The sequence below is a fragment of the Alligator sinensis genome, unplaced genomic scaffold, assembly GCF_000455745.1.
Source record: "Alligator sinensis unplaced genomic scaffold, ASM45574v1 scaffold628_2, whole genome shotgun sequence".
Classification (NCBI taxonomy): Eukaryota; Metazoa; Chordata; order Crocodylia; family Alligatoridae; genus Alligator; species Alligator sinensis.
The window spans coordinates 3,383,989-3,395,041 of NW_005841833.1; the positions used below are offsets into that span (position 1 = coordinate 3,383,989).

The 11,053-nt window shown below is 53.8% G+C and overlaps 1 protein-coding gene across 1 annotated transcript in view; it reads right to left on the reverse strand.

Moving 5' to 3' along the window:
• The window catches only part of RPH3A (rabphilin 3A), a 60,461-nt gene that overhangs the window by 15,670 nt on the left and 33,738 nt on the right, over window positions 1–11,053 (reverse strand). Inside the window, exons 6-10 of the mRNA XM_006015160.1 lie at window positions 9,441–9,479; window positions 5,694–5,855; window positions 1,921–1,998; window positions 1,745–1,804; window positions 101–343 (exon numbers count right to left, since the gene is read on the reverse strand). Coding sequence (XP_006015222.1) covers window positions 101–343; window positions 1,745–1,804; window positions 1,921–1,998; window positions 5,694–5,855; window positions 9,441–9,479 — 582 coding nt within the window. The remainder of the gene's footprint in view (window positions 1–100; window positions 344–1,744; window positions 1,805–1,920; window positions 1,999–5,693; window positions 5,856–9,440; window positions 9,480–11,053) is intronic.

An 11,053-nucleotide genomic window follows, 5' to 3' on the forward strand; every position in this document is an offset into this window, starting at 1 on the left:
CAGGAGAGCAAGGAGAAAGGCAATTAGGGATCAGCCCCAAAGCTTGCCCGACATAAAAGAGCCGGGGTTGCATGCACGAGGCATGCGTGAGGCTACGTACTCGCTTCATCTGAATCGTAGCTGTTGGCTTCATCCTCTTCTTCATCCTGAGGTGGCTGCTGCTGACGGGCAGGGGTGGACGGCATGGGCACGGCAGCCACTTGCTGATATGGTGCTGGCTGGCGTGCGGTCCTCTCCTCCCTCGCCACGGCCCCCGGGTAACCGCCTCCACCTCCTCTCTCATCCCTGGGAGCAGCTGCCGAGTAGACGGGCTCGGCCTGGGGCGGACCCATCGACTGGCTCGCTGCATGGGAGGAAAGCAGCATTTGACAGAGGCCTGCAAAGCTCGGGGTGACAGAAGCCACCTCTCGTCATCATAATTCGCACACGACTGGCGTCTCTGAATAAAACCAGCCCCTCAAACCAATCACAAAGCCACCAGCGAAATGCCAGCATGGGCACCCTCCGCACACACAGCCTCCCAGCAGCAATAAATGCCGGGCTCCGACCCACGGCGCACGGCCGAGCACGCACGCGCCCCAGCATCACAGCACCGTCGGCAGCTGGAAGTCAGCAGAGAAAACATCCAACGGGAGCAAAAAGCCTGGATTGTTTCTGTGCATTAGGAGAAGCCAAGGGCCCTCTCGTCTCCCCAGGGCTATTCTGTTCTGCCTGATGCAGAAAGGTGCGCTGCCTTTTATCAGGCACGTCCTGGGTAGCACGCGGCTCACAGCTTCCTCTGCCCTGCATTTAAGCCTAAGGTTGCAGGGAGGCGATATTTCAATCAGGATTCCTCAATGGCTGGGAATTCATGCAAGAAGAAAGCAGGGAAGCTCAGAAAGGAGAGAGCTGACCCACTTCTCCTCTCCAATCTTGGCAGGGAGGTCCTGGGGGAAGACAGCAGCATCTTGGCAATGTGAATTACTGGAGGAAAAGGGCCTGAAATACTGCTGGGCAACACTCAGGCATCCCAGCACGGCATGCCCGCCTGCGCCGGGAGGAGCGACAGAGCAGAGACGTTCACTTTGATTTGAGCTTGGTTTTCCTCCTCCCCTTAATGCTCTGAGGGCCAAATTCTGCACGGGTGCAAATCGGCAGCTGCCCCGTAGGCATCACTCGTGTCGCCGCTGATTTGCAGCAGAGCCAACGAAAGCAGAAGGTGGCCCTCAAAGAGGAAGAACAAAGCTTTAAATAAATCATACGCGAGTACAAAATGGCTCAGAAAGTGAGCCGGGCTGGCCCAGCCTGTCACTTAACTGCAATGCGGCCGTGCCATCCATCAGCCCGGCCGGGCAGAGAGAAAGGAACGGGAGCTGTGCAGGGAGATAAATCAGGGCGGTATGTAGCATGCTGGCTAAATAGAGAGAGAGGGAGAGCTGCTCCCGGGGCTAGGCTTCGGCTCCCTTTTCCCAGCCGGTTATCTTGGCGGGGAGGTCTGTTACCATCCGAACGGGTCTTGCCTTGACGGAGGCAAAAGGCAGCGCCCAGTATGGTTGCACTGGACACAGCATTTGCTAAATGCCTGAGAGAAATGCTCTGCCGCTGGAGATGCCACCCTTCCTGGGCAGGGCTAGGATGGCATTCCCCATCATCTCCCCGTCGCCTGCCTTTGAAACCTCTGGGAAGAGCAAGCACCTCTCAGGGTTACCCGAGAGTGACTCCGAGCCAGGGCATCGCATTGCACAGACCCATTACGGTTCCTTACCTTGTCTTTCGGGAAATCTACCCCCCGGACCGGGGCCTTGTCTGCTGCCTGCCGGAGGAGCTGGGGGATAAAGAGTTATCGTGTTATCCCTCAGCAAGCAGGGAAGCCAAATGGGAACCCCCCCGCCACCGGCACACGTCCATTTTCACTCCCCCAGCATGTGCCCCAAAGCGTACCTGGCTGGGCGGCAGGGCTGGGACTGGCAGCCGGAGGAGGAGGCCTGGAGCCTTGAACTGAATTGGCACGTTTCACACCTAAAAGGAGAAGAAACGATGAAGGGGAGCAGGGGCATCTCATTTTCCAACGGCGTAACAGGATCGCCGTGGAGCAAAGGGCCATTGAGAACATGTAAACGCTGGCAGCGGGAGAGCCACGACAGCTGTTCGGTAAGAGATAAAGATGCAAGTCACTTGGGGGGGAAAATAGCCATGGTTGCAGTGGCTGGAAACAACCAGCCAACCGCTCAGCGGGTGTAAATCAGCGTGGCTCCATGAATTACCAGTGGAGGCTGCTGGGTGTGCCAGCCAAGGGTTGGAGCCCATCCATGCATTTTTGCAGAGGAGACGCATCAGCCTCTCCCCTCCGGTGCCACCGCTGCGAGAAGCGAGGGTCGCCCCAACCGCACCGCACCTGGCCCAGAGATGCGGAAAGCAAATTCTCACCTAAAAAGAACATTTCCTAAAAGGAGGTTCCCCCCCCACCTTCTCCAAGGGTGCCAGTAATACAGGTGGAGACTCACTGCAGGCAATGTCTAGTAGCAGAGCTTAAAAATCCCACGCTAGATCCCTGGGACACCCACGTACAGGATTACTCCCGTCACCAGAGCATCTCCGAGTGCATCGTGAAGGTGGTCCGCTGCCGCTGGCAGCAAAAGGAGGCACGAAGCAGTTAACTACTGCCCCACACTTACAGCAGATGGCCCCAAATTTCCATCTGCTGCCGCGCCAGTGGTGGAGTGATCAGAGGAAAGAGCCTGAGAGAAGGCCAGGACTGCATCACTACCTCGGGCAGCACGGTTCGGAGCAGGCCTAACCCAACACGGGAGATAACTAGGCAAGAGGAAAACTGCGTGAACAAGCTGAGCCTTCGGTGTACCGGCAGTCACCACCTCAAAGCCAAGGAGCAAAGTTATATAGTCTCCGGTCACGATGCTGGTGCAGGAGCCAGCCTCCACCATGGCTCAGTCCTCCTGGGAAGCAGGAAGCCAATGGATTCATACAGATCCATTGGCCAAGGGATTCATAATCTCAATCCATCCCGTGTGCTACTGAAAATACTCGTCCAGCCCCAGCCTCCCTCCTGCAGCAAAATGACACCTATTCCAGTAGCCTCCCAGCCTCACGCAGCCACAGAAACGGGAGCCCGGCTTTGAGCCTGACTTGAGATGTGCCTTAAGAGGGAGTGTGAAGTAATTAAAGCCTCGTTATGCCTAGGCACTGCAGGAAAAACAAACCGCTCGCTGCCGGACGGCGGCGCGCCGGGGAGAAGAGCGGCTTCAGCTCAGGGCTGCGCAGAAGATAGAAGAATAACAGCCTTCGCTTGGAGAGGAGGGAAACTGGGTAAGTTATAATTAGAAGAAAGAGAATAAAGACGGAAACAGATATATGGGGCATCAGTGTGCGTGGGATGAACTGACAAGGAAACATAAACTGATTAGGAGCCTTGTTAAAAGTTATTAAGTCTCTCTCTCCCCTCCTCCAACGCCCACTGCCAGGAAGGTTTCCATTTATCCCGCAGCCTGGCAGGAGGCAGAGCTGCTTTCTCTCGCCGACACCTCCACATTTCTGGGTCACCTCTGAGCACAAAACCAGCCCCGGCCACGCGACACACAGGTCAGCGCCCGCTTCCTTCTCGCCTCCGAGAATAGGGAGGTCAGGAAGTGCTGAGAGCTTGAAGCCACCCCCACGGGTTCGGGAAAATGGGAGCACTGTCAACATGAAACGCAAAAGGTTTTCAAAGACCCCTAGCACCCGAGGCAAAAGCCAGCTCAGCCAGGCTTCTGCGCTGTTGTATTTAAAGGTGAGAAAACAAGCTCCTGTGTCTGGTGCACAGCTGGAGTCGGCTTTTATGGGATGTGAAAAACAGGCGCTCTCCTTTGTCGCCGGTGGAGATGAGCTGTGCTACATAAAACGGGCTGCCGTGGCAGGAGGCTGCAGCTCATTTGGACCTGCCGTCTGGTGGAAAAGCAGGCTGCCGGGAACGATAAGCATTCAGCTGCTCGCCAGCCCAAGCCCGCAATCAGTCCCTTTCCAGGCACATACAGCCTCCGTGTTAATTTGTACAACGTACCGCAAACCGTCTCAACAGAGCAAGCAAGCTAGCAGAAACAAGCGCTGCTAGCACTGGTGTACCCATGGGCAGTCAGAGATGCAGAATACCGAGCGAAGCAAACCCTGGGGCTGCTCCCATCTGATCACCCCCGCGCCCGCGCTCTTCTGTTTTCCAGCCTGGTTATGATCTTTGCTGCAAATGGAGGGGCAGCGTGTAGAACGGAGCGCTTTCTCAGCAACGAATAGGTTCCCCCACCAGCTCCCTCTGCTCCCATTATAACCATGAGCGGGTCCCGATTAATACCCGTGCTTTCCATTTTAGACAAGAATCCATTGTTTCCCTGTTTCTTTTAACCTCTAGGTAAGAGATGCATGATCCCCAGCCAAAAGCACTCTTCAGGTCACGATCAAGGGCAGTGCGGAGGCATGATGTGAATCACATGGGGCACTGTGTCTTCACCCTGACTGGGCAAATATAACAGGAAAGCCTCCCTGTTTGGGGAAGCGTTTAAGCACATGCATGGTCACGCTCGATACAAGACATTTTATGCCGTGTTCGCCCAGTCCCTGGGGGCAAGGGGTACGTGCATGCAGGTGTGATCTGGACAATCTTGCCCAGGTCTCCTGATGCAGTCCCTGTAGCCTGTGGCTCAGTAAGACAATGAACTGCCAATAGACTGCAGTACTTTATGGTCAGTAAGGGCTGGAGTACCTGTGGGAAGTCTGGCTGTGATAAGTGGGAAGTCTGGGTGTGATAAGTGAGCCCCTTGTACAGCACACTGAAGATGCCTTGGTGCAGGATGGTTTTTCACGTGGGCAGGGACTGGGGTGAGCAGACTAGCACCAGACCGTGCTGCTAGAGGGATGAACGGGGAAAGCACAGCTCGGTGGCTTGCTGGCTCCTGCCTGGCCTGCAGACCGCTCCACACCCTTCAAATCCAACTGCTGCAACTTTGGCTACTCCAGATGCGACTGAGAGCTTCGGCTGCATTGGCACCGGCCACGGGGAGGACATGACTGGCACCTCCAGCCATGGGCTATTAAATATTCCTTTCCTATTAAAGGAATTACCAAGGACTTGAATATTCAACAGTGATGTGTGGCTTAGCAAAATAAATCTGCAAAGCTCAGCTCTCAGCTGAAAGGCAGCCTCTGAAGCTGCTTTCCAGCCTACAAAGCCACCTACAGAGAACTCTGTCCTCAACAAGCTCAGGCATAAGCTGTCCGTCATCGGGTTTTAGTGGAACTGCTGACGATGGCATGGGGCACATTCAGATTTCGTGGAGCATCAACCGGCAGAATCAGTGCCACGGCCTCGATAAAGGGAGCTCTGCAATCACCCTGTGCAGAGGTCTGGAGCTGCCTCAGCTCGTTATGGTTGTATTTGTTTGGTGCCTGCCCACCATCCTCTCTCGCCTGGCTGCAAACGAGGAGCCTTCTGAAGCCACGTGTCCGGTGTGTCATGGGCTGTCATCGGGGTGCGAAACCAGGCCCCTCAGTGGACCTCAGTGGACCATCCCACGGCAGAGCTCCAATACTTGAGCCAAATTAGCACCCCGCATTAGCTGGTCCAGTAACCCAGGCACTAGAGTGGACTGGGACATAGACACGCGTGTGCACACCTACCCGCACACCCACACACACACACACAACCTCGATTTTCCATTGCTTCCTCTCACCTCCGGGGCTCCGGCTGACCTCGCTGTCTGCAGAGTACTCCCAGTGGTCAGGCTCTCCGCCAGCATACTCGCCACCACTGGGGCCCATTCTGGCCTCGGATGGCTTACGGCTCAGAGGGGGGTAGCTTCCTCTCCCGGGAGCGGCCGCCACCGCTTCACCACCTGGAAGAACAGCAACGAACCATGACAGTGAGAGGCGCTCGTCTCTGCCCTGTTTCTAACCCACCCCTTGCTCCGTTATTGCCATCGGCAGTGAAAGGAGCCCACGGGAAGTCATCCAGCTTGGGGGGTCTTATATTTTTATTCCCCATTCTGATAATGGTTAGGAAGCCATCACGGTGTTGGGGAATGGCAGCTTCCAGCCTCGTCCACAAGCACAGGATGTCCTGACAAGCGCAGAAGTGATGGAAACCAGCCAAGGGAATGGGGCAGCAATGGGCTATCACAGAAAAGACCACAGAAATGAAGCGTCAAGCCCACTGCAGGTAGCCCCTGGTCCGATGTCACCCAGCTCTACAGCAACATCTGCTTATTTGTTTCCTGGAGCCACAAAGCCCACGCAGCCAGCCAAGAAAGCAGGCAGCTGTTAGCAGCTGGCACGGCGAAGGCGACCGGTGGAAATGGCACTTCCGAGGCACAGGATGACATATGACTCATCCCCTCTCACAGGAGGGTGAAACCCAACGGCAGGAGATCCACACAACCCAGCTGGCTTCAGTGACGAGATCCAAGCAGATGGCCTTGCTATGCTTCTCAAGCCTAACCATGTCGTTAGACAGATCCGGAGAGAAGCAACTTCTTAATAGACCCTAGCTCCGCTTGTCGCTGTCCCCAGAGAAGCCTGTCTTCCCAGGCGAAGCGCTGCCTTCCCTTGCCTTTGCCTGCCGTTAGCTTCACTCTGTGCCAGAGGTCTTAAATAGGATTCGGCATTTTGAAATGGCCAGGGCAGGTGGCATCAGAAAGGGCCCAGTGGGCACCCAATGAGCTATGGGTTAATCTCATCAGAGATGATCGAAAGAGCAAAGGAGTATGTCTTTGAAGGCAGCAGGCTGGTGCCCACACTGAGTTCTCTGTTTCTGGGCTCCTCTCTTGCTCGCTTTCTAAGCGGTGCCCCTAAAAAAAAGGGGGGCCGACTGCCTCACCAATATTTGGGGCACTTGGAGGTTTTTTCCAAAGATGCTGGTGACAACGCACAGCAACATCGCCACAAGAAACCTACCGCAGCAACGAGCCCGGTGCTCAAAGAATGGGAGGCTGCACCCATATAACACACAAGACTGGCTATAACACCAGCGCATGCATTAGCAAACTCAGGCCTGCTGCCGATACCAGCCTGGGTTTCAGGCACCTCTAGGTCAGTACCCAGGGGATTCAAACAGGCAATATAAGAACACCTCCAAAGGTACAGGGGAGGGAGCAGAGCAAGAGTCAGCCCTTAGCAGAGCCACCCAAATTCAAACCACTTGGTACATGGCCAGCTGCACGTCCCAGTCCATCTGGATGCAGGAATCACTCTGCACAATTGATTTTACCTAGGATCCAGAGGGAACAAACTAATGGAAAAAGGGAATGAAAGAACCAATAGGAAGTAGAGAGAAATACACCAGGTCAGCAAGGAAATGGGGAAGCAAAGAAAGGAAACCATAAGTCTTAGGGTCTACAATGTGCATCAGACCCTGAACAGAATTACAACCCGAGTATCTGCAATAAGGAGACGTAACATGTTTTTCCTACCACCTTCCATTTAAGGAGGGGACCACAATCGCTGTCTCTGCTTTTCGCTGCCATTCATCTGGCGCCGGTGGTTTGAGTAGATAAATTACGGCCCCACTAGTTGGCATCCCGGTATCTGCTTGTTGATAGATTGCAACGCACAGCTGTGATGCAAAAGGGCTGAGCTCTTACCTGGCTCCTGCCGGAGATGCCAGGTATAAATCTTTCATAGGACATAAATGGTGTGTTTACCCTTGGATGAATTGTCAGGGTCACCTCGCACAAGGAGACGGTTTAGCAACAGATGGGGACTGCTTTGTAAATGCAGAGGTACTTATTGTGGGGAAAAATGTGCCTTGCACAGCGGGCGCCTTGTCACTCAAGAATAGCAGCCTGATAAATGATATGCAGAGGCCAGCCTTGGGAAAATCATTGGCATACTAAGAACATGTTGATAGCCAGAAACGGCCTGGTAGAAAGGTGATAAATGGCCACATAGTCACCGTGCAGCTGATGGTTTAATAAAATAAGGGTGTTTAAGATGCTGTCTCCACTGGAAGGAAAAAGGAACAAGTTGCATCCATATTTGAACAGGGTCAACACCTGAGCCAACCGTTCCCAAGTCTTTATTGGTCCAACAGGCCACCATCAACCCTCAAAGTTTCTCGTGCATCACCGTGCACCTTTACCATCAAACTTTTGAAAGGGGGAGCTTCATGCAATGTGCAAACCACTTCCCGTGGTCTCACAGACCATGGATGGGGAGCCCCTGGACTAGGGGACTACATAGATGGTCTCCCCAACTACTGTGCATGGTGAAGGACACCATTACAGTGTTTAACGGTGCTTCATCAGCGGCGGGCTTGGTTTCAATTTAAGCCAACCAGCCCCAACGCCATGTCATTCCTGTGGAAGCAGAGGTGCTTGTTGCCTTTATAAGTGAGCCAAAGTGTAAGTCAGGGCCTCTCTTAAATGCTCACCTACAACCCCCAAGGTCTTGTCTTCCTTGCTCTTCCAAAAGGGAGACAATGGTGACCTGGCTCATGTCTGCCTCCAAGAAGTGGGATGACACCAGGCCCTGCTGACATCAGATGCGTCCTGAACCATCAAGCCCTTGGCCAGCCATATCAGCAAAGTCCAGTTGGGGGTCAGCGAGTGGGAGCTAATGAACTAGTCCCCTCCACGGTGCTCCTGGGGTCACACTTCTCTGCCCTTCCATTCAGAGAAGCTTTAATAAGCTTCTCTGAATGCTTATTAACATAACAATGCTTATTGTTCAGCACCAATAAAACCCCCAGGCCGAGACAGCCAAATATTCACTGCTCACAGGACCTCTCAAGTCCCAGAGGATGTGCTCTGGTGCATCACTGCGCCACACTCCCTGGGGTAGTCCTTGCTCCCAGGTTTACCTGCTTCTGGTCTTTGTCTCATCCCCTTCCTTCCTCTGTAGGCAGCCGGGCTCTCCTCTTCTGAACTGTAGCCACGCTCAGCATCGTGGCTGGGCTCCCGGGGTCTCACTACAGACCAACACAAGGAAACTCAAATTAAAAAGACTCAGCCTGGTCTTGGTGCAAAGACAGCAGTCACGGTACCCCAAGCAACAGGCAATCCCCATGCAATTAAAAGGCTAGAGTGCATGCATACTGCTGCACAATACTGGGTGGGATCTGAACGGCTCAGCTGCAGGTCTGAAACCCTGCACAGCCAATTGCTTTAGCTTATGTATTCGGGAGCCTGTGAATTCGTGGCAGGAGCATCTGAGTTCTGCCCTGCTACCACCATGGGATGCCGAGCTATCGCTGTGTGCCACGCAGGAACGACTGCAAAGTCCCGGGGAGCGGGGGATTTGTTGCGGGGTGATACGTGCCTTCGGAAATGAAGCCCGGTTTCAGTAACCAATGAATCAAGCCTCCCCAGCTATTGAAAGCTATTTGACAGCTCCTTTATATTTGGCACCGCAAATTCTGGCTCGGTGACACAAGAAGGGAGGGAAGAAGGAGGGGGCAATAACAGACCGGTAGGTTGGCGACAAACCTGGCTTCCTGCCTGTTGCTCTCTTCTCCTCCGAGCCGCCTGTGGGGGAAGGGAAAAGGTGAATGTTTGCAGCAACAGGGTGGTACGGGCTCTGCTCTCGCGCGGGTGGCCAAAGGCAGGGAGCAGCTCTCAGCCGGCTGGAGCCGTGCTGATGAGTTACCATCTGCCGCTCTGCAGCCGCAGCCACTAGCCGGCTAATCATCATCCTGACAGCCTCAATCATGAGGGATGGATCTGGCGATGATGTGGGTGTCAGGTAATCCTACAAGGTGCAAGCAGTGATTCAGATATGCAAAAGGGGGCTGTTATTCCAACTGCAAGTCTTCTTGAAATGGCCATGACAGCATCCAGACGGGAAACGGAGCTGAGGACATTTCTCACGGTCCCCCAGCAAGGAGGGGAGCGCAGTGTGATGTGGAGCCAGGCCAGAAGGAGCCGGGTTGCAGCAGGCTCAAGGAACGGTTTCACCCCCTACCTGCCCCCTAGTCCAGGAGGCTGGGGCTATTTGATGTATGGCCTGTGAGAGGTTAAAAATCACCGCAAACCAGTACACAGGAGTCATGTGAATACTACCACGGCTTTTCAAGCAACTCCAGCTAGCACCAGCGAAGCATGTTTCACCATCGAAGTATTATAGCCCTTCATCTACCCAAGCCATAGGCTTAGTTAAACCCTCTTTCAGCAGCTGGGGAAAATGAAGGGTAACTGTCCATACCCAGTAATCGGAGGGGTTTGATCCCAAAACTCCCACGTTAGGGAGATAAGCCTTTCACACCTTCAGCTGGTATCTGTATTAAGCTCGTATCTTCTCTGTGGACCAGCCAACACTGGGGGATAATTACATGCCAGTGCTTGCAGGTATTATCTTAAGTATCTTCCCAAAGCCATGGAGGGAAGCAGCCCTCCAAGCCTGTGGCCTGACCTCTTCTTCCCTAGGGATTGACATTCACCCACTGCAAACTCACCCTCTTTAATGACACAAATTAAATAACCTGAAAACACAGTGAAGAGCATGTGAATCCACATGAGGAAATAACACCTCCAGAACCAATTCAGCTCGACTCGTTAAATTACAGCATTTCAACCGAGGAACGTACGGGAGGTGGGAGCACACCAGAATAGCTGAACTCCTGCAAGGTGGGTGAGCGCAAAGAAATCCTGCGATGTGACAGGCTTCCCACAAGTAAATTACAGGCCTAGCCGGTGGCACTGGATAAGAAAAACGGCAAGAGAAAGCACTCTGCCTCTTCATGTTGGTAATTGCTTTATGATGATGGAGTCTAATGGCCTGTGTTATGCAAGAAGACGACTAAAAGATTATAGGGATCCTCCAGAAATCTAGCACCCTTGTGACATCAGACCAGTCCAAAACCCCCAATCGAACTGCTCCCAGACTTTAGGACGCGAGATCCAGACCTGAATTTTGAAGCCCTGACCCCATCTGAGCCGTCGCTGTGGGTGCAATCCCAACATCTCCCCGGCACTCGATAATGCCATGAGTCAACAGCCTCTTTAGTCAACGGCAAGGCCCAGCCCCGCGGGCTCCGCGAGGGGCTGCTGGGCCCAAAACAGCACCCTGCACATTTCCAATTTGCTGATTCATGCCGGGAGAC